Source organism: Xenopus tropicalis, chromosome 9, assembly GCF_000004195.4.
Source record: "Xenopus tropicalis strain Nigerian chromosome 9, UCB_Xtro_10.0, whole genome shotgun sequence".
NCBI classification, from domain to species: domain Eukaryota; kingdom Metazoa; phylum Chordata; class Amphibia; order Anura; family Pipidae; genus Xenopus; species Xenopus tropicalis.
The window spans coordinates 2,549,367-2,566,074 of record NC_030685.2 but is presented as its reverse complement, the minus strand read 5'-3'; the positions used below and the strand labels follow the sequence as shown (position 1 = coordinate 2,566,074).

The following is a 16,708-nucleotide window of genomic DNA, read 5'->3' as shown; positions in this document are numbered from 1 at the left end:
TTCCGGCTTTGATGCAGCCAACCAGAAATCCACGGGGCATCGACTGCGATCAACGTTTTGGCCACCCCTGGGTCAGACTGTCAGGGTTGGGGCTGTTTTCTCTGGAAAAGAGGTGCTTGCGAGGGGACATGATTACTCTGTACATTAGAGGGGATTATAGGCAGATGGGGGGGGGGTTCTTTTTTCCTATAAAAGCACCAGAGGGCCCCCGCTTCCCTTCCTGGTCTTTTTCCAACCCTATGTAACCGTATGTAACACTCAGCGGCACTAGTGAGTAATGCCCTTTATTGCATACAAAGTGCAGCTGGAGGCAGCGTGGGCGCAGGGAGTTCCATACTGATAGGGGCTGATCTCTGACCTATAGGCCTGCTCCCTGCTTGGTGTGTGGAGCCGCAGGAGTGATGATCCCTTTAAGTGAGTGGCTCCGCCCTACAGCCCCGCCCAGCTGAGTGGCTCAGTGCTACACACAGGGCTTCCTGCTGCGTGTTACTTGCTGGGAGTTGCAGCTGGGACAGCAGGTAGGAGACCGCAGCTGCCCCAATAATACCCTCCTTTCTGCATGAGAAACAGCAGCATTTCCCCCCCCCACAAATATGCTTCTCCTTCCCTAAACTGATCCAGATTTGTGTACAATGTAGTGGTATTGGCAGCAGGGGTTGCTGGGAGTATATTGGGGGCCCGGGGGCTGTGTGGGTGCCCATGGCAATACTGCTGGAGGCTCAGCTTGCATTACAGCTGCCAGGTTCCCTTGTGGGAGTTGTAGTTCAGGAAGAAGCGCAGGTTGTGCTGCAGTGATGTCATTGTTTCCTGATAGGGCAGTCACATTGTCATCTGTTCAGTCTCCATCCCCCCCCCCCCCCCCCGCCCGGGCAGCACCCAGGCTCAGGCCACTTACAGCCTATGTATGTACTCTGCCCCCCCCCCCCCATATTCCATAGGGACCATACACAGGGGGTGGGGCTGGAAGGGTTACTGGGAGTTGCACTCACTCACAGGCCCCTTACAGCCTATATATATATATATATATACTCTGCCCCCCCCCCCCCATATTCCATAGGGACCATACACAGGGGGTGGGACTGGAAGGGTTACTGGGAGTTGCACTCACTCACAGGCCCCTTACAGCCTATATATATATATATATATATATATATATATATATATATATATACTCTGCCCCCCCCATATTCCATAGGGACCATACACAGGGGGTGGGACTGGAAGGGTTACTGGGAGTTGCACTCACTCACAGGCCCCTTACAGCCTATATATATATATATATATACTCTGCCCCCCCCCCATATTCCATAGGGACCATACACAGGGGGTGGGGCTGGAAGGGTTACTGGGAGTTGCACTCACTCACAGGCCCCTTACAGCCTATATATATATATATATACTCTGCCCCCCCCCATATTCCATAGGGACCATACACAGGGGGTGGGGCTGGAAGGGTTACTGGGAGTTGCACTCACTCACAGGCCCCTTACAGCCTATATATATATATATATACTCTGCCCCCCCCCATATTCCATAGGGACCATACACAGGGGGTGGGGCTGGAAGGGTTACTGGGAGTTGCACTCACTCACAGGCCCCTTACAGCCTATATATATATATATATACTCTGCCCCCCCCCCCCCATATTCCATAGGGACCATACACAGGGGGTGGGGCTGGAAGGGTTACTGGGAGTTGCACTCACTCACAGGCCCCTTACAGCCTATATATATATATATATACTCTGCCCCCCCCCCATATTCCATAGGGACCATACACAGGGGGTGGGGCTGGAAGGGTTACTGGGAGTTGCACTCACTCACAGGCCCCTTACAGCCTATATATATATATATATACTCTGCCCCCCCCCCCATATTCCATAGGGACCATACACAGGGGGTGGGGCTGGAAGGGTTACTGGGAGTTGCACTCACTCACAGGCCCCTTACAGCCTATATATATATATATATACTCTGCCCCCCCCCCATATTCCATAGGGACCATACACAGGGGGTGGGGCTTTAGTGCCAACCCAACCCCCCTAATTTGCATATTCAAATTTTATCATTAAACCCCTCCCACCAGTTTGGCCCAATCACGTCCCAGTTACGGGCAATGGGGGGCTCTGTGGGAGGGGCATGAAGCCATCTCATGGGCAGTTGCACCTAATGAATGGGGCAACACATCAGCTCCTGTAACCCCCGGGCAGGTCATTGTGTAAGTGCCCCACCCCAGTCATACTGAGTAACTGCACCCAGTGTGTGTATTGTGCCGCCAGAAATGCGCCCAGACCGGTTCTGCCCAGCAGGGAGAGTGCGTGTAACGGGCCCACACAGCGCTGCCAGCGCAACAGCCCCGCCCCCCGGCTTTATACCCCAGTGTGTATAACAGGGCACGCCCCTCACACTGACAGCCACTCACGCCCAGTACCAGGTGGGAGGGGCGGGGCTATACGGGATTGGGCGTGACAAGCTGGGAATCCCCGAATTGAAAGTATGAGGAGTGAATGGGTGGGTGGGGTCACATGATCTGGGGGCAAGGGGGTGGGAGGAGTCAGAAAGGCTTATTACCGGATCTCCTGGAGTCTTCCAGTCACTGGGAGTTAGTACTCGGGTCTGGCCCTGACAGGTAGGTATTTCTCTTCTCTCCCTGACTGGCACCCCCCCCAGGGGCAACTATCCCTCTCCTGTAACTGGCACCCCCCCCCCAGGGGCAACTATCCCACTCCTGTAACTGGCACCCCCCCCAGGGGCAACTATCCCACTCCTGTAACTGGCACCCCCCCCCAGGGGCAACTATCCACTCCTGTACCTGGCACCCCCCCCGGGGGCAACTATCCCTCTCCTGTAACTGGCACCCCCCCCAGGGGCAACTATCCCACTCCTGTAACTGGCACCCCCCCCCCAGGGGCAACTATCCCACTCCTGTACCTGGCACCCCCCCCGGGGGCAACTATCCCACTCCTGTAACTGGCACCCCCCCCCCAGGGGCAACTATCCCACTCCTGTACCTGGCACCCCCCCCCGGGGGCAACTATCCCTCTCCTGTAACTGGCACCCCCCCCAGGGGCAACTATCCCACTCCTGTAACTGGCACCCCCCCCAGGGGCAACACTCCCTCTCCTGTAACTGACACCCCCACAGGGCAACTATCCCCCCCCCCTGTAACTGGCACCAACACCGGGCACTATCTCCTGCCCACGCCAGCTTTCCCTGACATGTGTTGCCCATCTCGGTGGCAGAGCCTTATAGAGACTCACTGATCTGGGATCACTTGTGCCTGGCAGTGCCCCCCCTTGCTGCCCTTACATACAGTCTGGCAGTCCCTCTGTGCCAGGGCAGTTATTTCAGCTGTAGATCATTAACAGATCAGTTCCCTGAGCCAAGAGCAGCTGGTATTTGCTGGGTGCCACACCCGCACCCATATGGGCCGACACCCGTGCCACGTTAGAGCCCCTGGGAGTGTGTGACCCTCACCTGTGTGCCCTCTGTACCCGCCTTCCTTGGGTGCACTGCCCATTACCTGCACAACTGCCCTGCCAGGGGCACTCACAGCATTGTGTAACCCTGACCCCTGGGAGTGTGTGACTTGAGCTGTTGTTGTACTACAACTCCCTGCACCCCCGGTACATTGGTTGTAAAAGGGAGCTGAGAGTTGTGCATCAGGCGGCGTTGGTGTAAGTGGCAGAATGCGATTGGATTGCTCGTTAGCTTGTGGTATCTGTAGGGGTAGGTAGGGGATGTGGTTCCAGCCACGCCCCCTTGCTTGTTTCCTGTGTCGGTGAGCCAATGAGAGCACAGGCAGCACAGCGCTCAGGTAACTACTTAAAAACCATCCTGCCCCATAGCCCTCCTATTGTTTAGTAAAAACGCCCCACTTTTGGCTCACCTAATCACATATTTACTCAGTCACACTTACTCACATTTTCTAGAACAGGCAGCCATCTCTAAACAGGTATTTTGCCTTCCTTTCCCTCCTTGCTTCATACTGCCCATGTGTTTCCTTCCCCCCCCCCCTGCCAGATCCACTTCAGATCCGCTTCTGGTGGGCATGTGTAGCTCAGAGCAGGAGACAGGATCTAGTTACACACATGCTCAGAGAATAGGAAGGCTGCCGCTGGCACCTACAGGAAGGGGAGAGAGATTTCAGTGACTGTAGGCTGCCAGCACCATATCTCAGAGAAGCAAGCAGGGATCTGGGAATTTAGATATGCAGTAAGTACTTAAAAAGACTTACTTTTAATTTATATTAACCTTTCATTGTCCTTTAACCCTTCCATACAAGCAACCTATAATCTCAGTATGGAGCCGTGTTACAGGGCTGCATGAATACCAGTACAGCCTGCGTCTGTGCCAATAAGCCAAGTAACATGTTGGTCTAGAGGGGGCCCAAAGCTTCAGTCATCTCTCCTAGTTTCCTAGTTAACCAATCACATGCCTGTCCCCAAGCTGTGCTGCCAGTGAGGCTTTCAGAGCGTGTGTCTGGCCTACCTGCCATAAAGCAAGACAGGGTTGCTGTGCTCCTGCTAGCTAGGAAGCAGAGAGTAAGTCACATGATCACCAGGAAATACATTTCATTTCTTCTTCCCCAGGGATCTAACGGTGCAAGATGAGTGAGGAATCCATTATCCGCATCCCTCCGTACTACTACATCCATGTCTTGGATCAGAACAGCAACATCTCCCGCGTGGTGACTGGGCCCAAAACCTACATCCGCCAGGACAATGAGAGGTAAGTGGGGCGGGAGGCTGTAATGGCGCCTGTTCCATTGGGGGGGGGATAATGGGGGATCCCCCATGGCTCGGGCTTTGGATGCTTATCATTGCCCCCCCCCCGCAGGGTCCTGCACCACCCCCAGCGCATGGTCATGGTGCCCCCCCGCCATTACTGCGTGATCCAGAACCCCGTGCAGAGGGACGCAGACCTGAGAGTTCTGTTTGATGACGTGGGACAGACCAAGCTCAGCCACGGGGACAAGGAGATCCGACTCACCCAGGACCCGTTCCCCCTGTACCCTGGGGAGGAGCTGCTGCAGGTGGGTACCTATATGTACAGCGCCGCGGGGGTCCCTTCCCTGGGTGCCTGGCCGCCACAGCCTGCAATGTGAATGGGTTAAGAGATCGACCAATCACTGCCAGGGATGAAACCCTCTGTAAGAGACAGCTGGCAGGGAGGTGGTGGCATACGGGAAGGGGCAGCTGCCATGGGGGGGGCGGGGGAGGGGATGCCCGGTTCTGACGCTGAGTAGGAACCAATGGGGGGGGGGTCCAGCCTGAAGGAAAAGCTCCGCCTTAATGTCCCACTGCCTCTCCCACAGGGCATCACCCCCCTCACCGTGGTCCTTGCCAACACCGCCTTGCACCTCAAAGCCTTGTTGGACCTGGAAGAAGAGAGCGGCAAATTCGTGGCCGGGGACGAGTGGCTTTTTGAAGGGCCAGGTAAGAAGTAGATCTTTGGCCACCGCTGGTGACGTGGAACCGGCCTGGCGAGAGTGACCTGCCCCTTTCTTTCCTGACAGGTACCTACATCCCCCGGAAAGAGGTGGAGGTGGTCGAGACCATCCAGGCCAGTGTGATCCGCCATAACCAGGCCATCCGCCTGCGAGCCCGCAAAGAGTGCAAGGACCGAGAGGGGCGAGACAGAGTGACAGGTCAGCCATTGGCTCCTCCATCTTCTTATTGGCCGCTGCCTCCATCCATCCTGATAATGGGCGGGGCCACTGATAGTGTATGTGTGCATCTCCATTAGTGGCCACCAGGGGGGCTCTCCTTTCTTTCCTGGGAGGTCTCCTCCTCCTTCCCAATAGGCTCCCCCTTCCATCAGGCTCATGCTGTCCCCCCCTTCCTGCAGGAGAGGAGTGGCTGGTTAAGAAGGTTGGTGCCTACCTGCCGGGGGTGTTTGAGGAGGTGGTGGATATTGTCGATGCATTCGTACTGACCGACAAGGTGAGGCCCCATTATGTACCATCACCAACTGCCCCATAGCCTCCCACTTCCTCTAATACCTGCCCTCTGTGCCCCTAGCCCCTGTACTTCCTGCCCTCTGTGCCCCTAGCCCCTGTACTTCCTGCCCTCTGTGCCCCTAGCCCCCGTCCTTCCTGCCCTCTGTGCCCCTAGCCCCTGTACTTCCTGCCCTCTGTGCCCCTAGCCCCCGTACTTCCTGCCCTCTGTGCCCCTAGCCCCCCTCCTTCCTGCCCTCTGTGCCCCTAGCCCCCCTACTTATTTCCTGCCCTCTGTGCCCCTAGCCCCCATCCTTCCTGCCCTCTGTGCCCCTAGCCCCTGTACTTCCTGCCCTCTGTGCCCCTAGCCCCTGTACTTCCTGCCCTCTGTGCCCCTAGCCCCCCTCCTTCCTGCCCTCTGTGCCCCTAGCCCCCCTACTTATTTCCTGCCCTCTGTGCCCCTAGCCCCCGTCCTTCCTGCCCTCTGTGCCCCTAGCCCCCCTACTTATTCCCTGCCCTCTGTGCCTCTAGCCCCCGTCCTTCCTGCCCTCTGTGCCCCTAGCCCCCCTACTTATTCCCTGCCCTCTGTGCCCCTAGCCCCCGTCCGTCCTGCCCTCTGTGCCCCTAGCCCCCCTACTTATTTCCTGCCCTCTGTGCCCCTAGCCCCTGTCCTTCCTGCCCTCTGTGCCCCTAGCCCCTGTCCTTCCTGCCCTCTGTGCCCCTAGCCCCTGTCCTTCCTGCCCTCTGTGCCCCTAGCCCCCCTACTTATTCCCTGCCCTCTGTGCCTCTAGCCCCCGTCCTTCCTGCCCTCTGTGCCCCTAGCCCCCCTACTTATTCCCTGCCCTCTGTGCCTCTAGCCCCCGTCCTTCCTGCCCTCTGTGCCCCTAGCCCCCCTACTTATTCCCTGCCCTCTGTGCCCCTAGCCCCCGTCCTTCCTGCCCTCTGTGCCCCTAGCCCCCCTACTTATTCCCTGCCCTCTGTGCCTTTAGCCCCCATCCTTCCTGCCCTCTGTGCCCCTAGCCCCCCTACTTATTCCCTGCCCTCTGTGCCCCTAGCCCCCGTCCTTCCTGCCCTCTGTGCCCCTAGCCCCCCTACTTATTTCCTGCCCTCTGTGCCCCTAGCCCCCGTCCTTCCTGCCCTCTGTGCCCCTAGCCCCCCTACTTATTTCCTGCCCTCTGTGCCCCTAGCCCCTGTCCTTCCTGCCCTCTGTGCCCCTAGCCCCTGTCCTTCCTGCCCTCTGTGCCCCTAGCCCCCGTCCTTCCTGCCCTCTGTGCCCCTAGCCCCCCTACTTATTTCCTGCCCTCTGTGCCCCTAGCCCCTGTCCTTCCTGCCCTCTGTGCCCCTAGCCCCCCTACTTATTCCCTGCCCTCTGTGCCTCTAGCCCCCATCCTTCCTGCCCTCTGTGCCCCTAGCCCCCCTACTTATTCCCTGCCCTCTGTGCCCCTAGCCCCCGTCCTTCCTGCCCTCTGTGCCCCTAGCCCCCCTACTTATTTCCTGCCCTCTGTGCCCCTAGCCCCCGTCCTTCCTGCCCTCTGTGCCCCTAGCCCCCCTACTTATTTCCTGCCCTCTGTGCCCCTAGCCCCCGTCCTTCCTGCCCTCTGTGCCCCTAGCCCCTGTCCTTCCTGCCCTCTGTGCCCCTAGCCCCTGTCCTTCCTGACCTCTGTGCCCCTAGCCCCCCTACTTATTTCCTGCCCTGTGTGCCCCTAGCCCCCCTACTTATTTCCTGCCCTCTGTGCCCCTAGCCCCCGTCCTTCCTGCCCTCTGTGCCCCTAGCCCCCCTACTTATTCCCTGCCCTCTGTGCCTCTAGCCCCCGTCCTTCCTGCCCTCTGTGCCCCTAGCCCCCCTACTTATTCCCTGCCCTCTGTGCCCCTAGCCCCTGTCCGTCCTGCCCTCTGTGCCCCTAGCCCCCCTACTTATTTCCTGCCCTCTGTGCCCCTAGCCCCTGTCCTTCCTGCCCTCTGTGCCCCTAGCCCCTGTCCTTCCTGCCCTCTGTGCCCCTAGCCCCCCTACTTATTCCCTGCCCTCTGTGCCTCTAGCCCCGTCCTTCCTGCCCTCTGTGCCCCTAGCCCCCCTACTTATTCCCTGCCCTCTGTGCCCCTAGCCCCCGTCCTTCCTGCCCTCTGTGCCCCTAGCCCCCCTACTTATTCCCTGCCCTCTGTGCCTCTAGCCCCCATCCTTCCTGCCCTCTGTGCCCCTAGCCCCCCTACTTATTCCCTGCCCTCTGTGCCCCTAGCCCCCGTCCTTCCTGCCCTCTGTGCCCCTAGCCCCCCTACTTATTTCCTGCCCTCTGTGCCCCTAGCCCCTGTCCTTCCTGCCCTCTGTGCCCCTAGCCCCCGTCCTTCCTGCCCTCTGTGCCCCTAGCCCCCCTACTTATTTCCTGCCCTCTGTGCCCCTAGCCCCCGTCCTTCCTGCCCTCTGTGCCCCTAGCCCCCCTACTTATTCCCTGCCCTCTGTGCCTCTAGCCCCCATCCTTCCTGCCCTCTGTGCCCCTAGCCCCCCTACTTATTCCCTGCCCTCTGTGCCCCTAGCCCCCGTCCTTCCTGCCCTCTGTGCCCCTAGCCCCCCTACTTATTTCCTGCCCTCTGTGCCCCTAGCCCCCGTCCTTCCTGCCCTCTGTGCCCCTAGCCCCCCTACTTATTTCCTGCCCTCTGTGCCCCTAGCCCCTGTCCTTCCTGCCCTCTGTGCCCCTAGCCCCTGTCCTTCCTGCCCTCTGTGCCCCTAGCCCCCGTCCTTCCTGCCCTCTGTGCCCCTAGCCCCCCTACTTATTTCCTGCCCTCTGTGCCCCTAGCCCCCGTCCTTCCTGCCCTCTGTGCCCCTAGCCCCTGTCCTTCCTGCCCTCTGTGCCCTTAGCCCCATCCTTCCTGCCTCCCTCTCTTCTCTCCCCATTATTTCCTGGGGCTTCTCCCGGCCTCCCATTGGCTCATTCTCTAACCCGGCCACAGAGAGCTCTGCACATCCGAGCAACCAAAACCTTCCGTGATGACAAGGGGAGCCTGCGCCGTACGGGAGAGGAATGGCTGGTAACCATGGAGGACACGGAGGCCTACATCCCCAATGTGTACGAGGAGGTGATGGGGGTCGTGGATATAACCACCATGAACAGCCGCCAGTACTGTGTCATCCTCGACCCCGTGGGAGATGATGGGAAGCCCCAGCTGGGGCAGAAGAGGGTTGTCAAGGTGACTAATGGGGCGGGGGGTGGTATGATATAGGAGGGCTATGGGAAGAGCAACAGCTGAGGGAGTGTGGGAGGAGGCACAGGTGGAGGGGAGGAGAAAGGTGGGGGACTGGGTGGAGCAAAGTAAAGGGGGTGGAGAAAGCTGAGGGAGTGTGGGAGGAGGCACAGGTGGAGGGGAGGAGAAAGGTGGGGGACTGGGTGGAGCAAAGTAAAGGGGGTGGAGAAAGCTGAGGGAGTGTGGGAGGAGGCACAGGTGGAGGGGAGGAGAAAGGTGGGGAACTGGGTGGAGCACAGGAAGGGGGAGGAGAAACTGAGGGAGTGTGGGAGGAGGCACAGGTGGAGGGGAGGAGAAAGGTGGGGAACTGGGTGGAGCACAGGAAGGGGGAGGAGAAACTGAGGGAGTGTGGGAGGAGACACAGGTGGAGGGGAGGAGAAAGGTGAGGGACTGGGTGGAGCACAGGAAGGGGGAGGAGAAACTGGGAGTGTGGGAGGAGGCACAGGTGGAGGGGAGGAGAAAGGTGGGGAACTGGGTGGAGCACAGGAAGGGGGAGGAGAAACTGAGGGAGTGTGGGAGGAGACACAGGTGGAGGGGAGGAGAAAGGTGAGGGACTGGGTGGAGCACAGGAAGGGGGAGGAGAAACTGAGGGAGTGTGGGAGAGGGCTGAGGGGCTAGAACGGCAGGTGCTACTGGGAGAAAGAATGCACTGGGGCAGTTGATGAGGGGTATTCGCCTGTAAGAAGACATTACTGACCCCACTGTCAATGCTCCGCCTTTTGCAGGGTGAGAAGTCCTTCTTCCTTCAGCCCGGGGAGAACTTGGAGTCTGGGATCCAAGATGTCTACATCCTGTCGGAGGAGGAGGGTCTGGTTCTGAGGGCTCTGCAGGTCTTGGAAGATAAGGATGAGGTGAGTCCCCCGGGGGGCGCTCTGTAAGAATTAATATTGCCTATTAGGGACCCAGCGCCATGAAGGAAATATACCCCCTCCCCCCCACAGGAGGCAGCACCCCATAACAGTGACCTTCCCCCCTCAGGGTTTCCTCTTGCATGGGGAGATGCCTTTTGGTTGTGGCCAATTGCCCCTAGGGGGCGCCAGCAACTGTGTAGCTTCTCCTGTAGGCGGGGTTTGTCCTGAGGGGTGGAGTTCACTGTTCTGTTTCATTCAAAGGCCTCTGTGCCCCGCAAGAAGCGCAGGAAAGAGAAGGAACCGTCAGTGAGTGTGAGTATCCCTTCTTCCTGTGACATCATGTCTAATGCCCCGCCTCTTCCTCTCACGCTTCTCTGTCTCCTGCAGGAGGCCTCCGAGGTGGAGCGCAAGCCTGGAGACCGCTGGATGATCCGCGGCCCCGTTGAGTACGTCCCCCCTGTGGAAGTGGAGGTGGTGGTGAGACGGCAGGCGATACCCCTGGATGAGAATGAGGGCATCTACGTCCGGGACATCAAGACTGGCAAAGTAAGGAGCCAACCAGACGCTACTGTCTCTTTAATTGCTACAGGAAATGCAGGTTGTCCCAAGGCGGCCATGTTTGTTATGGTTACACGCCCTTTTACGTATAGTTACCAGGGGCATTAATTCTGGGGTTATTATACTTTTTGGGGCAGTTTAGGGACCCATCACGTGACCACTCTAAGTGCCATATGCCTGCCCCTTACTGCCGTTTTTGCCCCACAGGTGCGCGCCGTGGTGGGACAGACCTACATGCTGACACAAGATGAAGAACTGTGGGAGAAGGAGCTGCCGGCCAATGTGGAGACCCTCTTGGCCTCTGGGAAAGACCCTTTGGCCGACCGATCTGAGAGACCGGGGCAGGTACAAGAGGTGCAGCCAAGAGACAGGACTCGGGCAGTCACCTACCGGGTGCCCCATAACGCCGCCGTGCAGGTGTACGACTACCGGGAGAAGAAAGCGCGGTGAGTGGCGCCCCCTGCCTGTTCCCCTGGGAACTACCTTGTCTCCCACCCGCTGACCCTTCTCCTCCCCCCGCAGGGTGGTGTTTGGGCCGGAGCTGGTGGTACTCGGCCCTGATGAACAGTTTACGGTTCTGAGTCTCTCGGGATCCACCCCCAAGCGCTCCAACGTCATCAAAGCCATTTGCCTCCTGCTGGGGCCCGACTTCTGCACCGACATCATCAACATCGAGACGGCCGACCACGCGCGGCTGCAGATCAAGCTCTCGTACAACTGGTGAGTCCCGCGCTGCTGCTCTCCCATTGGTGGGAAGGTGCCGTGGCGCTAAATGGCGTCTCTGTCCCCGGCAGGCACTTTGACATGACGGACAGGAAGGACCCGGCCGAGGCCGCCAAGCTTTTCACTGTTCCCGATTTTGTGGGCGACGCTTGCAAAGCCATCGCTTCCCGGATCCGCGGCGCCGTGGCGTCGGTGCAGTTTGACGACTTCCACAAGGTGCGTACGCAGCGCAGACTGTTACCCCCACCCCCCCGGTTACCCCCCGTCACCCCCCCCGTCTCATTTCCTGCCCCCAATTACCCCTGCAGAACTCCAATCGGATCATTTGCTCGGCCGTCTTTGGCTTCGATGAGGCCATGAAGATCCGCAGCTCCTTCCAGTTCCCGCAGAACAACTTGGTCATCACCAGCGTCGACATCCAGACCGTGGAGCCGGTGGATCAGCGCACGCGCGACGCTCTGCAGAAAAGTGTCCAACTCGCCATTGAAATCACCACCAACTCCCAGGAGGCAACTGCAAGGTGAGAGGGCATCTGCCATGGTGCTTTGTGCAGGGATGCCCAGCTAGTGCCCAACTACAACTCCCAGCAGGCTCATTTATTAACACTGGTTGCTATGGGTTACTGCCCATTGGCAAATTTGCCCCATCAGTGATTTGCTTTTTGTAGCCAGCTGCAGGTAGAACAGTGAATGCAACAATTTGATTGGTTGCCATGGGTTACTGCCCATGGGCATTTTAGCCCAGTATTGATAAATTACCCCCACTGTGTCATGCATGGTCTTTGCACAGTGACATCCAGTGGCCATTGCTTGCATTGCATCACTTGCTGCAGCTGCTTGGGTACATCAAGGATTGAGCAATTCTGTCACAGAGCGACACCCTGTGGCCGTTCCCTGTATTTCTGTTCCTTGCTTAGGATTAGGGCAGAGCAGCGCTACAGTGACACCCTGTGGCCGTTCCCTGTATTTCCGTTTCTTGTTTAGGATTAGGGCAGAGCAGCGCTACAGTGACACCCTGTGGCCATTCCCTGTATTTCCGTTCCTTTCTTAGGATTAGGGTAGAGCAGCGCTACAGTGACACCCTGTGGCCATTCCCTGTATTTCCGTTCCTTTCTTAGGATTAGGGCAGAGCAGCGCTACAGTGACACCCTGTGGCCATTCCCTGTATTTCCGTTCCTTGTTTAGGATTAGGGCAGAGCAGCGCTACAGTGACACCCTGTGGCCATTCCCTGTATTTCCGTTCCTTGTTTAGGATTAAAGCAGAGCAGCGCTACAGTGACACCCTGTGGCCATTCCCTGTATTTCCGTTTCTTGCTTAGGATTAGGGCAGAGCAGCGCTACAGTGACACCCTGTGGCCATTCCCTGTATTTCCGTTCCTTGCTTAGGATTAGGGCAGAGCAGCGCTACAGTGACACCCTGTGGCCATTCCCTGTATTTCCGTTCCTTGCTTAGGATTAGGGTAGAGCAGCGCTACAGTGACACCCTGTGGCCATTCCCTGTATTTCCGTTTCTTGCTTAGGATTAGGGTAGAGCAGCGCTACAGTGACACCCTGTGGCCATTCCCTGTATTTCCGTTTCTTGCTTAGGATTAGGGTAGAGCAGCGCTACAGTGACACCCTGTGGCCATTCCCTGTATTTCCGTTTCTTGTTTAGGATTAGGGTAGAGCAGCGCTACAGTGACACTCTGTGGCCATTCCCTGTATTTCCGTTCCTTGCTTAGGATTAGGGTAGAGCAGCGCTACAGTGACACCCTGTGGCCATTCCTGTATTTCCGTTTCTTGCTTAGGATTAGGGTAGAGCAGCGCTACAGTGACACCCTGTGGCCATTCCCTGTATTTCCGTTTCTTGCTTAGGATTAGGGTAGAGCAGCGCTACAGTGACACCCTGTGGCCATTCCCTGTATTTCCGTTTCTTGCTTAGGATTAGGGTAGAGCAGCGCTACAGTGACACCCTGTGGCCATTCCCTGTATTTCCGTTTCTTGCTTAGGATTAGGGTAGAGCAGCGCTACAGTGACACCCTGTGGCCATTCCCTGTATTTCCGTTTCTTGCTTAGGATTAGGGTAGAGCAGCGCTACAGTGACACCCTGTGGCCATTCCCTGTATTTCCGTTTCTTGCTTAGGATTAGGGTAGAGCAGCGCTACAGTGACACCCTGTGGCCATTCCCTGTATTTCCGTTTCTTGCTTAGGATTAGGGTAGAGCAGCGCTACAGTGACACTCTGTGGCCATTCCCTGTATTTCCGTTTCTTGCTTAGGATTAGGGCAGAGCAGCGCTACAGTGACACCCTGTGGCCATTCCCTGTATTTCCGTTTCTTGTTTAGGATTAGGGTAGAGCAGCGCTACAGTGACACCCTGTGGCCATTCCCTGTATTTCCGTTTCTTGCTTAGGATTAGGGCAGAGCAGCGCTACAGTGACACCCTGTGGCCATTCCCTGTATTTCCGTTTCTTGCTTAGGATTAGGGCAGAGCAGCGCTACAGTGACACCCTGTGGCCATTCCCTGTATTTCCGTTTCTTGCTTAGGATTAGGGCAGAGCAGCGCTACAGTGACACCCTGTGGCCATTCCCTGTATTTCCGTTTCTTGCTTAGGATTAGGGTAGAGCAGCGCTACAGTGACACCCTGTGGCCATTCCCTGTATTTCCGTTTCTTGCTTAGGATTAAAGCAGAGCAGCGCTACAGTGACACCCTGTGGCCATTCCCTGTATTTCCGTTTCTTGCTTAGGATTAGGGTAGAGCAGCGCTACAGTGACACCCTGTGGCCATTCCCTGTATTTCCGTTTCTTGTTTAGGATTAGGGTAGAGCAGCGCTACAGTGACACCCTGTGGCCATTCCCTGTATTTCCGTTCCTTGCTTAGGATTAGGGTAGAGCAGCGCTACAGTGACACCCTGTGGCCATTCCCTGTATTTCCGTTTCTTGCTTAGGATTAGGGTAGAGCAGCGCTACAGTGACACCCTGTGGCCATTCCCTGTATTTCCGTTTCTTGCTTAGGATTAGGGCAGAGCAGCGCTACAGTGACACCCTGTGGCCATTCCCTGTATTTCCGTTTCTTGTTTAGGATTAGGGTAGAGCAGCGCTACAGTGACACCCTGTGGCCATTCCCTGTATTTCCGTTTCTTGCTTAGGATTAGGGCAGAGCAGCGCTACAGTGACACCCTGTGGCCATTCCCTGTATTTCCGTTTCTTGCTTAGGATTAGGGTAGAGCAGCGCTACAGTGACACCCTGTGGCCATTCCCTGTATTTCCGTTTCTTGCTTAGGATTAAAGCAGAGCAGCGCTACAGTGACACCCTGTGGCCATTCCCTGTATTTCCGTTTCTTGTTTAGGATTAGGGCAGAGCAGCGCTACAGTGACACCCTGTGGCCATTCCCTGTATTTCCGTTTCTTGCTTAGGATTAGGGCAGAGCAGCGCTACAGTGACACCCTGTGGCCATTCCCTGTATTTCCGTTTCTTGCTTAGGATTAGGGTAGAGCAGCGCTACAGTGACACCCTGTGGCCATTCCCTGTATTTCCGTTTCTTGCTTAGGATTAGGGCAGAGCAGCGCTACAGTGACACCCTGTGGCCATTCCCTGTATTTCCGTTTCTTGCTTCGGATTAAAGCAGAGCAGTGCTACAGTGACACCCTGTGGCCATTCCAGGTGTTGCATTGTTATTCTGACTTCTGCCAATGAACTGCTTTTCCCCAGGCATGAGGCTGAGAGACTGGAGCAGGAGGCCAAGGGTCGGTTGGAGAGACAGCGAATCACAGACCAGGCGGAGGCTGAGAAAGCGCGGAAGGAGCTGCTGGAGTTGGAGGCACTGAGGTACAGTATCCCGGCTCTGCCCCTGCCCCACTTGCCTTTGCTTCCCCTTCATTCCATGTGACCGTGTCCCCCCCCATGTCCCCCCATCTCCCCACAGTACGGTAGTAGAAAGCACCGGCGCTGCCAAGGCCGAGGCCCAGTCTAAGGCTGAAGCTGCTCGAATCGAGGGCGAGGGGGCGGTCCTTCAGGCCAAACTGCGCGCTGAGGCTCTGGCCATTGAAACGGTGAGTGAAGGGGGCGCCAGTGAGGGAGGCAGAGAGCCAATCGGGTGTTTGTGAGATCTCAGGAGGCAGGGCTGACTTGGTTCTGTTGCACAGGAGGCGGAGCTACAGCGGCTGCGTCAGGCCCGGGCAGAGGAATTGCGTTACACGCAGGACAAGAACAAACTGGAGGTGCTGAAGGCCCAGGAATTGTCCGAGATTGAAATCAAGAAATTCCGTGAGATGGTGGAGTCGATTGGATCGGGAACCCTGCGGGACATTGCGCTGGCTGGGCCGGAGCTCCAGGTGGGTCTAATGACATCACTACCCCGGAGCCCTGTGGCCCCAAGTGTCTGTGGCCCCTGAGTCTCACACTGTCCCCCCTCTCTCTCTCAGGTGAAGCTGCTGAAGGGTCTGGGCATCCAGTCCACACTCATCACCGATGGATCATCTCCCATTAACCTCTTCAGCACTGCCCACGGCCTTCTGGGACTGACTGGCAAACCCGCCCAGGAGAAGGAGTCCGAATAAGCACCCGGGGGGGGGCTAAACTGGCAGCGCCCCCTGCTGCACCCACAGACATGATGCACTGAGCCCCGCCCTGCTGCACCCCCAGACATGATGCACTGAGCCCCGCCCTGCTGCTTCGCACCCAAAGACTCCTCCTGGTCCCATTCAGGTCCAGACTGGGAGACAAAATAGGCCTTAGAATTTCAGGGGTCCAAACGTTCCCCCCCAGCCCAATAAATGACTCTGCGCCCCAATATATAAACCCCCCTTCATGTGGCCCTTAGCTCTGGGCTCCCAGAATGCCTCTGTGCTTCATATAAAGCTTCCTCTCTTTGCTGCTGGGTTTCTGAATATGAAATTAACTCCGCGATGCCCACCTTGTGCACATATTAACCCTGCAATGTCTGTTATCACTGTAAAATATCCTTGTCTGTATGTGCGGTGCCTTAGCGCTGGGGGCAGGGCCCTAAAGGTGCAATAAACTTGTCTAATCTGTCGCTGCGAGAGTGGTTCCTACACACACAGTGTGACTGGTGCAATAAGGATATTACTGAGGGGTTCTGAGTATTATAAGGGATAATGTACCCCCTACTGTAAATGATAAGGCTATTAGCAGTCACTGAGGGGTTCTGTGCCCCCCATATAAAGGCACAAGGCTGTAGGCTGAGTTATACAGGGAACTCTGAGTATCACTCATGTATTATAAGGGATAATGTACCCCCTACTGTAAATGATAAGGATATTAGCAGACACTGAGGGGTTCTGTGCCCCCCATATAAAGGCACAAGGCTGCAGGCTGAGTTATACAGGGAACTCTGAGTATCACTCATGTATTATAAGGGATAATGTACCCCCTACTGTAAATGATAAGGATATTAGCAGTCACTGA

General features: G+C 56.9%; 1 protein-coding gene across 6 annotated transcripts; it reads left to right on the top strand.

Moving 5' to 3' along the window:
* The first annotated feature begins 418 nt into the window (after positions 1 to 418).
* mvp (major vault protein) lies at positions 419 to 16,316 on the top strand. Of its 6 annotated transcripts, XR_004220359.1 has the most exons (19): positions 2,525 to 2,628; positions 4,592 to 4,730; positions 4,839 to 5,034; positions 5,317 to 5,437; positions 5,518 to 5,649; positions 5,850 to 5,944; positions 8,881 to 9,117; positions 9,897 to 10,022; positions 10,284 to 10,334; positions 10,410 to 10,568; positions 10,788 to 11,026; positions 11,103 to 11,300; positions 11,375 to 11,519; positions 11,612 to 11,823; positions 14,993 to 15,109; positions 15,207 to 15,333; positions 15,427 to 15,615; positions 15,706 to 15,890; positions 15,928 to 16,316. XR_004220359.1 is itself a non-coding variant. In XM_031892730.1 (18 exons), the coding sequence occupies exons 2-18, from the start codon at positions 4,609 to 4,611 to the stop codon at positions 15,838 to 15,840; spliced, it is 2,601 nt and encodes an 866-aa protein (XP_031748590.1). In that variant the 5' UTR covers positions 419 to 518; positions 4,592 to 4,608; the 3' UTR covers positions 15,841 to 16,316. The 6 variants fall into 6 exon arrangements, 4 of the variants coding, with proteins under 4 accessions (XP_031748590.1, NP_001072293.1, XP_031748589.1 ...); XM_031892730.1 differs by lacking the exon at positions 2,525 to 2,628 and adding an exon at positions 419 to 518 and having other exon boundaries at positions 15,706 to 16,316; NM_001078825.1 differs by lacking the exons at positions 2,525 to 2,628; positions 10,284 to 10,334 and adding an exon at positions 506 to 518.
* The last annotated feature ends 392 nt before the right edge of the window (positions 16,317 to 16,708 follow it).

Excerpts from the sequence above, each read along its gene's own strand:
- mvp (XM_031892730.1), top strand. The coding sequence starts at position 4,609 with ATGAGTGAGGAATCCATTATCCGCATCCCTCCGTACTACTACATCCAT. Across the intron at positions 5,945-8,880 it reads CATTCGTACTGACCGACAAG|AGAGCTCTGCACATCCGAGC; the intron begins GTGAGGCCCCAT and ends ACCCGGCCACAG. Across the intron at positions 15,616-15,705 it reads TGGCTGGGCCGGAGCTCCAG|GTGAAGCTGCTGAAGGGTCT; the intron begins GTGGGTCTAATG and ends TCTCTCTCTCAG.